Source organism: Adelges cooleyi, unplaced genomic scaffold (genome assembly GCF_023614345.1).
Source record: "Adelges cooleyi isolate 19-005CV unplaced genomic scaffold, UGA_ACOO_1.1 ACOO_flye_CR_arks_rails_tigmint_CR_PRNA_307, whole genome shotgun sequence".
Classification (NCBI taxonomy): Eukaryota; Metazoa; Arthropoda; class Insecta; order Hemiptera; family Adelgidae; genus Adelges; species Adelges cooleyi.
The window spans coordinates 2,251,149-2,267,992 of NW_026095978.1; the positions used below are offsets into that span (position 1 = coordinate 2,251,149).

At 29.7% G+C, this 16,844-nt stretch overlaps 1 protein-coding gene across 2 annotated transcripts; it reads left to right on the top strand.

Annotated features, from left to right (window-relative positions):
- The first annotated feature begins 393 nt into the window (after nucleotides 1-393).
- On the top strand, nucleotides 394-5,577 carry LOC126839652 (kelch-like protein 12). Of its 2 annotated transcripts, XM_050575063.1 has the most exons (12): nucleotides 394-700; nucleotides 1,915-2,009; nucleotides 2,075-2,306; nucleotides 2,379-2,554; nucleotides 2,643-2,754; nucleotides 3,546-3,699; nucleotides 3,779-3,873; nucleotides 3,954-4,271; nucleotides 4,350-4,496; nucleotides 4,694-4,952; nucleotides 5,028-5,251; nucleotides 5,310-5,577. In XM_050575063.1, the coding sequence occupies exons 2-11, from the start codon at nucleotides 1,936-1,938 to the stop codon at nucleotides 5,231-5,233; spliced, it is 1,773 nt and encodes a 590-aa protein (XP_050431020.1). In that variant the 5' UTR covers nucleotides 394-700; nucleotides 1,915-1,935; the 3' UTR covers nucleotides 5,234-5,251; nucleotides 5,310-5,577. The 2 variants fall into 2 exon arrangements, with proteins under 2 accessions (XP_050431020.1, XP_050431019.1); XM_050575062.1 differs by having other exon boundaries at nucleotides 5,028-5,576.
- The last annotated feature ends 11,267 nt before the right edge of the window (nucleotides 5,578-16,844 follow it).

Here is a 16,844-nt window from a genome sequence, read left to right on the forward strand (position 1 = left end):
CATATTTTTATATAAATATAAAAATCATTAATAATTTTTTTAGTACTATTCAAAAGTATGTAACCTAAAGGTTTAAAACGTCATATAACATATATCATAATATAAAATACCTACCAATATATTATGTAAATAATATCATATAGGTACATACTTACAATCATTATTTATACAGTTTTTATTGGAAGTTATATCTATTGTCCCAATAGGCTTTTGTTCCACAAAACATTTGGAACAAATGTTCATTGGAAGAAAAAATTTGCGGAGCAAATATTACCCACCCAAAATCGATAACGACAGCTGCGGCGACGCTTGTGGCACGACAATAAGCTACTACAGAACGACACAACGCCTACTCACCAATTGGCCACGATAAACATGATAATAAGCTTATTTTCGCGAAGGTACCGAAAGCAGCTATCATTATTTGGATGGACGAAATCCAGTCGATCGATAATTATTTCCTTACTGGGTGTCCTTTTGGACACGGAAAACATACTTAAGTTACTTAAGTATGTTAAAGATAAATACGCGTAGCCCTATAGTATATTGTTTGTTCCTATTCTGATCACAGTTCAATGTTCACCATCAAAGACCGATTCTAGTCATCGTGTGCTGTAAACAGTTAAATTCCCGTCGCTACACTACTGGTTGTCAAACAAGTGGAACGATTTGCTCATTGAAATTTATAGACTTGACTTAAGTAAGTGTTTAAGATAAGCTGTTAAATACAATTAACAACACAAATTATTACCATGATTAATATTATCATTATAATAAATAAGGACATTAAAAAACACAAGCACAAAATATAAGGACTCAATTTTTTTTATTAATGTGGCAAATTTTATAAAATAATAATTGAAATAATGACAAAAAACAAGGATTACCAATTTGTTTCATTTTACTAATTACACATTGATAGTTACAAGTCAAAAAGCACAAAACGTTTCATTGCCCGCCCAGTCAGTTAAAAATGCTGATCCATGTTTAGGGTATAAAGCCAGGTCCACACAGAGATTTTAAAAAAACAAAACCAAAACTCAACTTTTTTCTTTTTATAAAAAACGAAACTGTAAAAAAACTTTTGTCCAGACTGAATTCACAAAAAACCTCAACAAATCATGAACAAAAATGTAAATACTTTGTTTGTGTTGGGTTTATTTTCATCTAGCCATTCTGAAAATATTGTTTTAAAAAAATATGGTTTATATACTTTTATTCACAGTCGTTTAGTCTTTTCGGTTCTTGGTTCATTCGTTTTTATTTTAATAATTAAATTGTTTAAATAATTAAAATAACAATGTGGAAACTGAAAAGAGATATTGAAGATGAGGAAGATATACTAATGTTGGGTGCTGGATATATTTATTTAAATGTTCAAAATAAATAAAATAAAAATAATAGACGTTCTTGGGAAGACCAACGTTACAAAAAAGAAATGTATATGAATCAATGAACTTAAAAGATTTACGGGATGATGACATTGGTATAATATAACAAGTTATTAATATAACTTGTTTTTTTATTTTTTAACACATTAATATTTAATTACAATTAACAATTAATATTTAAACACAATTTTATGTCCACACCGATCCATAGTGTTCATGAAAACAAAAACATCTATAAAATTTCGCACCACGAACGGGACATGGTTATGTTCTTCAAAAACAGAACATTTTGTTGAAAAAAACAAAATTGTTTGGAAATAGTAAAAAAACATTGTGTTTTTGTTTTGTTTTAATATTGTACGACTATTTGTAATTTGAAATATCCTTCCAAAAATAAGTTTTTATTAAATCTGAAAACTACGGAAAATTTTGCTTAATCCTTTTGTCTCATTTCTCCAATTATTACACTAATTATATGTGTATATTAATATTTTTATAATTTTGTGTTTGAAATATAATTTAGAGCACAATACACTTCTTCAGAATGTCTTTAAGTTCTCTTGGCGATAATGGCACATCATTATCAGATCATTATAAAAACTTTTATAATTTATTTAAGTGAGTTAACTTAATATATATTATCCTAGCGTTAATGTAAAAACTTAATCACAATACATTTACAGAAAGAACACACCACCCGATATAAACTTGGTAACAGATGATGGTGTACAATTAGCTGCTCATAAACTTATTTTGGCTTCAGCCAGTTCTTGGTTTGAAGTCCTGTTCTACGGTGGCTTTAAAAAAAATAATCAAAGTAACGTGACCGTAAACGAAATCGAGTCTGATGTTTTAAGATCTATCCTGACGTACGTGTACACATTCAAACTAGACATAAAAGATAATAATATCGAGGTAGTATGCATAATATCTTTATAACATAACATTATTGTTTTATATTTTATCATAGAACTTTCTTTTTTTTAGAAACTGTTAAAAGCTGCTGATTGTTATCAATTTAATAATGTGAAAAAGTTATGTTATGATTTTATTAAAGAGAAAATGAACAATTCAAATTGCATGACGTTCTTGAAATATGCTAATCCTATATCACACAAAGAACTTCACAATTTCTGTTTTCATTATATTTTAATGAACTTCGAGTGAGTAATACACCATTATTGAAATATATATTTTATTTAAGGGGCAATAAAAAACTTAAAAAAACATTTTAAACTTATTTTTTTATAGAAATCTTATTCTGAATTCGGAATTTGGTTTGGACAGACTATATGAATCAAATTTTGATGATTTCGTCGAGTTCATATCCAACGATTATTTAGATATTGAATCGGAAGAAGTGGTATAGTATTTTAATTTTAACAACATAAAATAGTTTTTTTTATTAAAATAATGTTTAATGTTACTTTAAAATTTCACCGATTTCAGTCCGGTTAAATTACCTAACTAAAAACATAAGTAATCGTTTTAGTTATTCAAATATTTTTTAGCACGGAACTTTAGTTTTGGCCTCCCAGCTTGAAAACCGCACAAAATAGCGTCACTAGAGTAGCGCATCTACTTTAAACGTATAATATAACAAATTGTCGTCGTCGTGCAAACGTTTTGACCAGAACGATTTTCAATTGATATGTCCTTCAGTTTGTTTTAGTTATTACTAGTAATTTAATAAGGATGTTGTCCAAAAGCAAAGTATACATTTTTTAATTAGATTTTTTTGTATATTAAACAAATTACGGCATTGTATAGGTTAAATTTCAGAAGTTGAGAAGGTATTTTTTAAAAACACGTTTTGTTATGTCAGCCGAAGCTTCTTGCCATTTACTTACACATGGCTTCGGAAAGAATCGGAAAGATAGCATTATAACTTTTCAAACGAACAAAAACTCCAAAAATTCAGATCTCGACCAAAATGAATAATATGTTTAATGCATTGATAAAAAATATGGATTAAATTTAATGCCACTTCGATATTAGATATTGCTCAACTCTCATCATACATTTTGTTTGTATTAGTACTGGTGTGAATAATTCTAGACCAAAACATTTTTTTTTTTTTAACTTTGACATTTATAATACGTTTTTATTTTAAAAGATTTTCATTTATTTGATGTTGTAAAATGTGTTTTTTAGGTTTTTGAGTTGATCATCGGTTGGATAAATTATAACTTATATGAACGCAAGGACTGTTTACCTGAACTACTAAAGTATTTGAGATTACCATTGATTCCTAAACACAAATTGAAACGCATAACTACTGAACGTTTAGTGAAAAGAAACAAAGATTGTAATTGCCTTCAAAATGATTATTAAAATTCGGTTTACCGTGTAATAATATTTGTTTATTTTAATTACTTATTTATTAGATTTGGTTGACTTTTTGAAAGAAATTGATAATATCCGTGCTGATTTAAATATTTCTAACGCAACACAAAGACCACCTTATGCACATGTATCGAATGTATGTTAAAAATATTCAAAAACTAGCAAAATAAATTAGTTTGACAGTCGGAAACATTAATCTATGTGTTTTGTGTTCAGATTATTTTTGCTATAAAAGGTGTATCGGGCGATGAAGACGGCTATATCAAGTATCTAGATTTGAGAGACGAGGAGAATCTAAATTGGAAATTTTGTGATTTTTCGTTTTTTCGCCCACGTCGCTATTGTTCCGTTTTAGTGTTCTCGAGTAAAGGTGTGATATTTGCAATTGGCGGTTTCGAGGAACCTAATAAGTGGACGAATCACGTAGACGCACTGGATCTTAGTTCAACGGCGAAAAATTGGGTGTCTGTAACACCCATGAAGACTGTCCGAAGAAACTTCGCTGTTAGCGTTCATGGAAACTTCATATTCGTTGTAAGTTGTAATAACTAAATGGCAATTGTTGTCAAACTGAACATTTTTTATGTAATCATAATAATTAATTCTGTACAGATTGGAGGTGAAGATAAACACAGGAATACATTAGCTTCGGTAGAATATTACGACACAGAATTTAAAGTTTGGAAGAAATTACCAAAATCGATGCCTACCCCTCGTAAATATTGCAAATCTATCATCCATAATAATTGTTTATTTGTCGTAAGTTTATTTTGCTCTTCGATTCCATGCATATACTATTAAACATCAACGACTAATATATTTCTAAAAATATAACCTTTCGATGTTTGTTTATTGGATCTATTTCGATCAGTTGTAGTGAACTAATATAACTGACCTAAGTAGTTCCAGTAAACAAATATCTAAAGGTTATACTTGTTATGTAATGTTCTGTGTAGTTTGGCGGTATAAACGACAAAATGATGCTTAAAAGCGTAGATTGCTACAATTTAAAAAATAAGCGATGGATAACACTCGGTTCTATGCCAGCGCCCAAATGTTCTATGGCCATGGCGGTGGGAAAGAATGTCCTTTATCTCATTGGCGGGGGATTGGGCATATTTCCATATTCATCTGAAAAGAGTGTTTTCAAATTTGATTTAAAAAATCATAAATGGACCGTGCTACCAGAAATGAACGAACCCAGGTTCAACGCAAGTCAGTGCTGTTATACATTAGTTTAATTAAATAGTCAACTGTGTCGTGTAATATTATGTTATGTTTTCAAAACAGACGGTGTCCTTATTAAAAACGATTTATTCGTTTTTGGAGGAGTACAGTTTGACGAGCCCAAACCAACGGTAGCGTCATTAAGTGAGAAATATAATTCCGATAAAAAAGAATGGAAGTTTACTAAATCGGCCAACGTGTTATTCGCCTATAATCATGCGTTTTGTCTAAACGATATGAAACTAAAAGCATTTGGAATTAACATTTAAAAATGTCCTCAAATTAGTGTAATAATTAACTATTGTTGTATTGAACCGTTTCCAATTGTAATTTAATGTACTTTAGGGCATATCATGATTGTCTCACAGATTTGCAAAACAACTTATTGTGTAGGTAAATATGTCAGCCTATGGTGATACACCCTGTAAGTATATTAGCTACTTTTATTATAAGCTAATATTATTGTTTATTTATTTTGATGTGATCCTATTCGACAAGTATATCATGTGATACTTAATAAGTAACTTTTTTTTTATGTCTATCGTTTGTTACCTTTGGCAATATAATAATTTATACTCTACTATTTCTAATGTGTAAATATGTTGACAATAATTGTTTATGAAATAATTTTGTATGCGTATAAAGTGATTCACAAAATGCAAAGGGGAAACTATATTTTTTTTATACATAACCTTACAAACAAATTTATTATTTAATCATAAAAATAAAAATATTTAGGGGAAAATGTCGTAAATATATATTATATTAGGGCGGTTAAAAAACTTTACTATGATCTAAAAAAAAATTTAGATTTAAAATAAACATACCCGAAATATAAAAACATTATCAATGGGGTGGCATTTTTATTGTTTTGATGTCTATACTTAATATTTTTTTTTAAGAAACCGTGCTGCGATCCCCTTAATGTTATTTTAACTTTGTGTTACTTCTTGCTGAACAATTTTAAACTTGTTTTTACTCAGACGAATCCATGCGAAAAAATCTTGGTCATCCCATATAGTTAAGTGGTCAATTTTTGTCGACAATAAATAAGGTCTTCGAATTTCGTTGAAATATTGGTTTATAATATATAACCTAAAAAATAAACTTCTTCGTCACTATTATTGTCGCTACTACTGCTACTAATCTAATTATTTCAGTTATCTAGAATTAAATAAGCATACAATTTATATAAAATGTGTAGGTAATACAATATTTATAATTTAAGCATTCGTTTTGAATTAAATTGGTATTTACATTGAAATAATTGCCTACAATGTAACTGTTAATTCTATTTTTTGTTACATGCAATCATAAAGTATACCTCATCACTATAATTCGATAAAAAAAATTTTAATGTGTAAAAGCAAATAACTAATAATAATATAGGAATATTATGTTATAAAACACTAGTAGATATTTCAGTAAAATGAAATATTACTTGATAATTTTGATACTAATCTTAATTCTCAGTTTAAAGTTTTTAATTGACCATAATATGCTACCTAACTTAAACTGTGATTAAGATAGCTAAAATTTAACCGAAGAGTCAATATATAAAGTCAATTTTTTAGTTTAACAAAGATTAACAACAAACAAAGTTTAAATTATTTTAACAGGTGATTGATAAAATGACCCAAGTATACTATATTTGTATCGATAAAGTAACAGAGTGAATAAGTATTACCAATTTAAAGTTTATATTATATTTTTATATAAATAAGTTGTTGGGTCATGTCAGTGTAAATGGAATTTAAGGTCAATGTAAATGTCCTAAAAACTAGCGAAATCATAACATTAAGATTTTTTGGTAAGTATTATGTCGATGTAACTGGAATTCGAGGTAAATGTAATTCGAAGCAATAATTAAAAATGGAACTTCGATCCCAGTGTGCAATATAGTGATTTAAGCGTTTATAACACGCTGATAGCTCCAATATAAACAGTGGATACAGAGTTTAAATACTGTTTAAACGTTTATTATATGTGGATATCATGATGTATTTAAAGTTCATACAATCAGCGCTTAATCAACCATCAATGTTTATTTTGCAATTCCATACAATTTCGACATTTATTAAGCGTTGAAACACACATTGTCATAAGCGACAAATAAACACCTTATAAGCAGTATATTATCAACTTAATAAACATGTATTAAAAGTTTGTTTTCCATATAAATTAGACATTTAATGAACATTTAATCACCTATTATATAATAGGCTTTATATGTATATAAAATTGTAAATTGTTGAAAAATACAGTTTTACACATTTATCAATAAACACTTTTATTTAGCAGCTGTATACACAATATAATATTATTTAAATAAATATAATAAAAACAAATTATTATATAATAACAAATATCCAATGAACACCAGTGCTGCTGGTTAGGGTTGCTTGGTTTGTGCGCTCCGGTTCTTGGCCTGACGCAGCCATAATCCAAGATAGTTTTTGTACTCATTAGTGGTTATCTCTTGCATTAGGAATACTACTTCTGAAAATCGAAAATAATTTTTAGAGTACCTATTTTGACCAGATCGTTTTTAATAGTTCTTTCTACAATAGTTTAAAATTTAATAATAATTTTAAGAACATTTTTTTTTTGTTGTGTGCTTCTTTAATAAAAAACAATTATGTAAGTTACAGATCCTAAATTATCTTTTAATTGATTCATATTCTTTTCAATAATGTGTAGTCACTAAAAAAAAAAAAATTGTAAATGTTAAAAGCCTACGCTAGCCTACTCCCAGTCTAATTTTCATTCCTGTAATGAGAAAGAGTTTATTTTATTTTCTTAGTTTTTCATTAAAATCCAAAGTACAACATCTAAAGAATATCGTACACAAATTTGGTACCAATTTTAAAATAATTTATATATTTTTATTTTCATCATCTACAGTTTTGCATCAAAGCATTTGGTGGAAACATTTGTTTATAAGACCTGTGACCTTCCCAACTCCACTAAACTTTGTCCTCACCGAGTTGGCTTTTTTAAATATCTAATAAATTTATGTTTAGAATAACTATTATTTCATTTATATTTATGCTACCCTACCAAACTAAAATAACTGATAAATTAAGTTCTAAGAACACATATTAAATATAATATTAATTTAAAATAGCTACAATTTCGACAAAAATAGGAAAAGCCCTGTAAAAACATTAAAAAAATTAGGTAACATCCTAGGTTTGCAGGCTACAGTCTAGGTGGAGGTCACAGTTGTAAAGATAAGTCAAGTTTAAATTTAATAAATAAAGTTAAACATTGGTGTTTCCTATCGAGGTACATAAAATTTTTTTGCACATCTTTTCAACTAAAATTTAGAATCTGTAAGTTATAAGAAAATCTGACCTCGTTATGAGCGACCGGAACATAATTATATCTGTGTTACATTTTTAGGACCGCCAGTTAACATAATTGGTTGGCATCTATAAATGTGAACATTACATTCCATATCTTCATTTATTGTTGTAATTTCTTAATGTTTCTAATAAATTGTAATTATAAACGTATTAAAATATAGCGAAAAACTGTTACGTTTAAAAATGTTACATATCTAAGCGACAAACTATTTTTAACAATCAATATTTATTTATATTGAAATATATTTTTATTATATAACAGCCAAGTCGTTAACTAGATTAACAAATTGATTGATAATTGAAGAAATTTTTTTTGTAAGATAAAATTGTAAACTTGCTATAGGTTAACGATTTTTGACATTTTTATGTCTTTGCCATGGCACACACACGGAAAAACGACACAGACACCGGTTATCATAACGAAAAATAACAGCTGATTTATCTGATAAGAGAGATAAGTGATAAAGGGTGAGAGATAGGGATAAGAGATAAGAATTTTGGTTGGGTATGGGGGTGGGAGCATATATGTTGTATTCACAACGTTCAAAATAGAAATGAATAATAAATTCAACAATAATTTAAGGGGCCTAATTATCTATGAATTATTTTGGGCCAGATATTATGAAAACACTAAAATATTAGCCAGAAACTTGATATGTTTACTATAGTACGGCCAACGAAAAGTGAGCCGCGATCGTCACGCAACTAGTGGCCGTTTTTTGCTAGGGTTTCTCCGCCTATTTCCCGCGTAAAATAATTTGAAAACATCTATTTTAAATTATTATTTTTTATATTAAAATAATTGATGGTTAATTAACTGATTATAATTGATTAACTAATTTTACTTAATCATCTTAATAATTAAACACAAATTATTCCTATAACTAAAAAAAATATATATAAAATGTATAAAAATAAATCTAATTAAATTGATAAAAAAATATGATGTTTCGTTTTAATACCGATATAAATATTATTTTATTTCTAAAAAAGTTCATCACCCTCATCATCTTCATCACTAGAACTACTTTCGTGGGGATTTAATGTAATGATTATGGGTTCTAAAATATCATCACGTAGCCCCTCTTTTAAGAAATCGCCTTCTTGCAACTTAACAGAGTGTTCACCGCATTTCGCCCAATCATTCACCGTCACCTCGTTCAAAGCATTGTTAACTAACATTTCAACGTCCGCCATCTTAAAGCTGTTGTTTTTAGCAGCAACTTGCCCCTTCACTTGCGCCCAAATCAACTCTATAGGGTTGTACTGACAATGGTAAGGCGGAAGCCTTACCACTTCATGCCCCATTTGGAGAGCAAGCTCATCAAGTTTGTACTTTTTTTGATTCGGTAAAGCCAACCTAACCTTTTCTCGTAATTCTATTACTCTATCTAGAGAAGAAAAAGCTATAGATTCTTTTTAACCGCGCTTGTAACTCTGCCTTACTAGAAATTGATTTAGGGTAGTCTTCCATTAAAACCGAGTGATACGACGCATTGTCCATTACTATTATACAAGGCTCTTCCAAATGACCTAGCATATCTTTAAACCACTTCTCAAATATTATTGCATTCATTTGAGAATGGTAATCTTCCTCTCTACCGGATTTACATCGAAATACCAATTTCGAGTCTTTAACAAAACCAAACGAAGGCGACCCGGCGTGACAAATAATAAGACGATGGCCCTTTCCTATAGGCACTTTTAAACCCTCGGTATTTTCGGAATTTTGCCATATTTGCACCCTCGTATGGTTTTGATTTACCCAGGTCTCATCTAGGTAAACCACTGGTCTGGTGTCATTATTACGGCGAAACTCGTTCATTTTCCGTAAAAATTTTACCCGTGCTAAAACAATATCATGACGTTCCATTAGAAATTTGCGCCCGTCATTGCATTTTTTGTACTTAAAATTTAATTTTTTTAAAGCGTTTTTACTGACGATTTTGACCAGGAACAATTAATTTTATCACGCATAGCAGATAGTATTTTAGCGCTTGTTGGGAATTCGCTATTATCATAGAAACTATGGACCGTTCTTCGAACTACCTCGTTGTCGAAATCATCAAGACCAATTGCATACTTTCCACGACTATATGATTTTCTTGGTGACTTAAAGGAAATGGCACTGGACGGTCTAGGACCGTCAAGCTCTCTCTCTCTTTGGGAAGTTTTTTTGCCCTCTGCACATACCCGTTTTACACACGCAAGACTCACCCCACACATTTCAGCAGTTACTTCGCGTGTTTGCCGGAAAAAGTTTGGTAGCTCTGGTTTATTTTTGCACCAGCTAAAATTTTTAAATGTGAATGTACACTAAAGATTACCTTCTTAGTCTGTGAATGGATGTCTTGGTAAGAAGCCATTTTTAAATATATAAAAAAAAACACTATAACTCCAATTTAAAATTTAAAAAGGGCGCAACAATAATACAAAAAAGGCGTTATAAAACAAATTTGAAAATGATAAGAATACGTACAATCAACGCAAAATCAAGGTCAGCATTGTGAACTTTTCGCTATATTGAGTATTGTACATATAAATATTATGTTCTATTCGTACAACCAGATTATAACCGGGTGTTGCTTATCGCTGTGAGGCTTCACAGCTTTGTACATATTCATTTTTAGAGTAGTATCGAAGTGAACGCCGTCCGTACCATAAGTACCAAGTAACAAAATAAAAAGTTATTACCATCCTATAAAAACTATCGTTTACAGTCCACTTTTTACATATCGTTAAATAATAAATAATAATTACCATTCTGCTTTTTTTTTGCTGGTATTTATATTATTTTACAAAGGCAGACAATATTACATTTTTTATCTTTAATCTTTTTAAATTCCAAAGTTCAATTAAATTTTGAAATTTAAAAATACAATTTTTTTTAAATAAGAATAACAATCTAAAAGTTATCGACCAATCAACATTTTCAGCAAATTATTCTTATTTTAAAAACTTAGTTAAATATGTATGTCATATTTTAATTTCAAAGTTAAAATAAAAATAAAATAGATACTCAAACTTGCGTGTATAAAACAAACTATATATTATTATATATTATGCTAAACAACTGTCAATTTTAAAAAAGCGCGCCACCTGTTCTACCGCTCTCGGATTTCGAACCCCTGAATAAGGAAAAAACGGCCACTAGTTGCGTGACGATCGCGGCTCACTTTTCGTTGGCCGTACTATAGTCACCTTAGATACATAAAAATGTATCCTGTGGTGTTGCGGACTCGTACGCAAGCTGTTAAAATATAATATGTAATACCTATGTGAAAACCTTTAATAGAGCCTTGCAAACATTCCTCATTAGATTTATTTTTTAGTAGTTTTTTGTAGAGATTTGCATCAAATATATTTTAAATAATTTTCTAAAAATCGGTCTCTCAAGGTGTATAATGATTTCATATACACCATGGTATAAAATGGCCTATAACTCGATAAATAATTCATAGATGGCGCTAAATGTTACAAAAACTAAAAATATAGATGTTCTATGTGTAGGACAATGTGCTGCAAAACATAATGTTAAATATTTTATATATTTACTGAGGCATAATTTATTTGTTCCATCAATAGGACGCAGTGACCGAAAGGGATAATTACTTATTGAAATTCAAAAATTGATCTCCTCTACTATGGTTCAGTAGTGGTCGGAGGAATTTTAGGAGGCTTGATAAGTGTTGGGGTTCGAGTGTGGGAGAGTAGCTACCGAGTACGTATAATTACAATCTCTTTTGTCCTGTTGCTTATAATATACTATAATACATATTGATACAAACTCAATGATTATATATATTTAGGGCAATAAAGTTAAGGCGCACAAAAATGACCGTTAATGAGTGCAAGAGAACCAGAAGAGTCATAAGAGAGCTAATAAGGAAAGGAAGATATTATAAAAAAAAACTACGGATGTTATTTCAATTTAATGTACAAAATTGTCTTATTTTTAATGAAATTTATATATTTTTCTAGACAATAACACAAGCTACAAACACATAACATAACACCTAACCTTTGTACTATTAATCATCGTCGATTTGAAAAAATAACGAGTTACCTGTACATTTTTTTTATAACTACGTCGAACCAATCTCGTCATAGAAACACATTAACAGGGTTTTGCACCGCGTCGGCTACATTGAAATAGTCGTCGAATTAACTATAAAATAAATAGTATGTATAAAGATATAATAAATGACTTGATGTTACAGGGTGGGAGTGTGAAAAGCAATTGTTGTGGCCACCTTGCCTAGATTCGACCACATAGCGATATGCAATTGGTTGGTGTCGCTAGAAAAACTGCAGGTCAGGGATAAGAAAAAAAATACGTTAAAAACTTAAAAATGTATACCGTCATCATTCGGCGTTCATTGTGAAAATACAAATGAAATGAATGCAGAATGAGAATAAAAACAGTACATATAATATTATAACGTAGCAACTATCGCCACAGACCAGGCCAACTTGTTTGGTAGCGTTAGTTCGGCAGCCAACTATACGCCCAAAAATGCCAAATCCAATCTGTCCAATCTCCGATCGGTGGGAATAACGGACGTTAAACGTAGGAGAGTCATTTCCACTAATGATACACGGGTTGTATCCCAAAATTCTACGAAACTTTTATAAATTATACGTATAGTATACTAAGTATAAACGTTATTAAAAATTAATTTTAAATGGTTTATACAATAAAAATCTACCAAATTATACACCATTTATACACCTATCTTATACGAAAAATATGCGAAATATACACGCAATTCAAACATAATTTTACACGGGTTTCACACCAAAATTATACGTACTAAATACACCTTTTTTGCGCCAAAAATGTACGTATATGAATGTTTATTTTACGTAGAATACACGTTGAATATCGATCGTTTGACCAAAAAATATCCATAAAATGTCCCAACACTTACGTATATGCTGATCTGATATACGTATATTTGTCTACTGGGTGTCAATTAAAAAAGTAATAGTGATGATCATATCTTATAATTGAGGCGCATAGAGCCAGAACAGCCTAACCCACAAAAAATCAAAATCTGTTTAATGTGATAAAACGTTTCAGATTGATGTAATATTTGAAATGCACTATGGCCTATCCCACAAAAAAAATTATTCACTAGATGGCAGCACATAACTGTTTTTGGCACTGTGATTATGAAATATAATTTCAGAACCATAACCGACTTTAAATTGAGTAGTACTCAATAGATGGTTTAAAAGGCAAGGATTGATACATAATAATGAGTTTTTGTTATTTTCCTTGGAGTGGATTTAATAAGAAAAAAAAAAAATTAAAAAAGTAGTCAAAACTTTAAATGCCCGTCCTGCGCAATTACACTTTTGTGGGTTAGGCTGTTCTGGCTCTATGCGCCTCAATTATGGTTCAGGCTAATGGTTTTATCCTTTAACTTTATTGTTTCTATTACTTAAGTCACTTAAGTTATAGAGTTAAGTGTAGTTATAATATAAAATTTCGACGTGCCTTTTTTTTTGGCTCAACGACGATATTGGAGTTGTAGTTCTTCATTGTCTCAATTTATTACCCGAGTATTTCATAGATCTAAACTTATGTTAATACTGCATCAATCATCATTTTAAAGGACTTTATATTCACTCAATTGAAGATATACTGAGTTTGTATAATTTATCTTATTCTAATTAATAATCATGATTCATGAGTCACCTTTTTGTTGAAGCTTAATTAAATGGTAGGTTATTAAATATAATAGAAGTATATTGTAAAAGTATATAAGTAAAAAACTAATCATTGAATTACAGTAAAAATCTTACTTCAAGTATAGGAAAACATATTAACAGAAATTAACAAGGTTGAATAGCATTTTACCTTACCTTAAAACGTTTTTAAGAACCAACAATAGTTACACAACAACTACAAAATTTTGAAATTCAGTTGACATAAACTTTATTAGACTCTAGATTTATTAAACTATATTAGTTAGAAGGCAAAACAGTGATTTAACTAAACCCTTTTAAAGGCTCGTAATAAATAATTATTCAGAGTACAAAATCTTGGTAACACGAAGTGAACACAGTGAACATCATTTTTTAGTTTTTTATTGCATATATCAAATCATTAGAAAAATAGAATATTATAATTAGAATTATATATTAAGTGCAATTTATACGAAGAAAAGAATATTTGAGTCATCCAGTTTCAAAACTAGCCCTAAGACATTTTGACAATGTGTTTGTTTTTTAAGTGACCACAATTTATTACATGTTATGTAAAACTGATGTTGAATATCAAATAAAGAAAATAACTAACTCAAACTGTGGTTGTTTGAAAATCTTGGTTGGTTCTATCTGAAGATATTATTTGTTGTTTTGTGAAAATTTTCCAAAATTGTATTGCTGGTTTTGAAACTAGGCGCCTCATTTGGATTTACTAAAATATAGAACCTTGACTATTGTATAGGAACTTATAATATCTATGTTTCTTTAGGATTAAATGAGCTGTTACCAAGAAGTTAATTTGTAATTACTAAAATACAAAAACCGTGTTCACCACACGGTTTCTATAGCATTGATTGAGCTGTTGGTTACCAAGGAGTTAGTCGAAGTTGGGTCAAATGATCGTCCATGGAATCTGTGTAAAAATCTAACTTGGTTACATAAAACAAGTAGATGTTATCTGTATGACCTTCAGCAGCACGTGCTTCTTTTATTGTCCCTATATCGAATAATTGGTATTTTGGACTGCATGTAGACTCCAAAAAGTTTCCTAAGGCTTCAGCACCTTCCATGAGCAGTGTATTGAATTTTAACCCTCCTGGTATAATTCCAGAAAATATTTCTTCGGTTTGTCTCGTATAAAAGTCTTCGAGCAGCGACAGTGCTTGGTAAAATGGATCTTGATTAACATTGTCAAGGATTACAAAATGAATGTACTCTAAATTTCGCATCAATTTTATTATAACACGCCTACCTTTTTCTATGCTTCTTCTAACTTTCGACCTGCAATCTTCAATGACATTTTCGTTTTGCTGCAACTCGTTACATGCATCAATTGATTCAAGGGCCAGCCGGAGAAACCATTGTATTTCTATACCGTAAGAGCATCCCAACATCGGAGAGATCATTCGTAGCCTACTCATTATCCCGACTGTAGGTTCATTCAACCATATTTTATCTTTAGGCATCCAATTACCTTCACCGCCGAACTCATTGAACCACATGTCTTCCCAAAGTGTTTTTTTCTTAACACTTTTCAGCATTCTAATTTGAGCTGTTGTCCCTTCTGGGCATGTATTTGTTTCATTTTGTATGCACACGAAAACAAACAGAATAAAATACTTAATAAGTATATTTTTTTTCATTTCTAGTCTTTTAGATCTAAAAAATTACCATAGACCGAACAATGCGACAAACATAGGTAGTGTATATGTAAAATCAGAATGTCTGTATATTTTTAACACGTGTTGGCAGCCGTAGATCACATAAACGCAATAACGTACCCATTGTTTGCTCAGAGCATAATATGCACAAATTGCATTGTCTACATAATACCATAAATTATTAAAACGTAAAATTGTATAACTATAAGTAATAAGTACATCGCTCAACATGAAATTTAAAACGGTTTTTACAAACTAGTTTTCAATACCGTGTAATATGAGTAATCTGTAAATAGTCAATTAATATAACTCTACTTGTGGCTTCGTTCAGATAGGTCTCTGATGCTGTGTAAGAGTACCGGAGTGAGGATAATGCTTAGTATTTTCGGGGTGGTAATCGATTTTTACGGGGATGTCCGCAAAAACGGTATGCGTCAATTAAGGAATTAAACAGTTATAAAACCTTTATAATATAACCTACAAGCTACATATATATTATAAGTATTTATATTTAGTATACACTACACACAATTTTTTTTTTTACCTAACATATTGTAGTTTTTGTTCAAACTTGTGATGTATAAAATAACTAATTAAGAGAACGTATGAATAAATAATTACATGTAACTCTTGTATTTATACATTTTTTCCATAAACTGGATTTAAATTAGGTATTGCTTTTAAAATCACGTATTTCAAGTAATACAGTAAAGTAGTAAGTAATAACTTGAAAGTAATTATTGATTGATTTTTACCTAACTTGTATGGAATATATTTTTAATATAAAATTACCAATATATAGGAGGATTCATTTGAAGGTATGGCACACAATATTATATTGTAAGGTAGAGTAAAGGGTTTCTTCTACATTGTATTAAACGAATACCATACAAATAATAATAATATTAGCGTACTTAAATTAGATAAATTTAACCACACGGGAACATAAAAAACAAATGGATAACTTTGTTTTAACTGTATTGGTTATAAGGCAAGACAGTGAAATTACTAAACACTTTTAAGGGCTCGTAATAAATAATTATTAAAGGTTCAAAAACATGGTAACACAAAGTGAACACAGTGAACATAACTCTTCAGTTTTTTATTATATTTATCAAATCATTAAATTCAAACAT

Bases quoted from the DNA above. Each gene is read 5' to 3' on its own strand.
- LOC126839652 (XM_050575063.1), top strand. From the start codon at position 1,936: ATGTCTTTAAGTTCTCTTGGCGATAATGGCACATCATTATCAGATCAT. The intron at 2,555-2,642 runs GTGAGTAATACA...ATTTTTTTATAG, and splicing joins TATATTTTAATGAACTTCGA to AAATCTTATTCTGAATTCGG. The intron at 3,874-3,953 runs GTATGTTAAAAA...TTTTGTGTTCAG, and splicing joins CTTATGCACATGTATCGAAT to ATTATTTTTGCTATAAAAGG.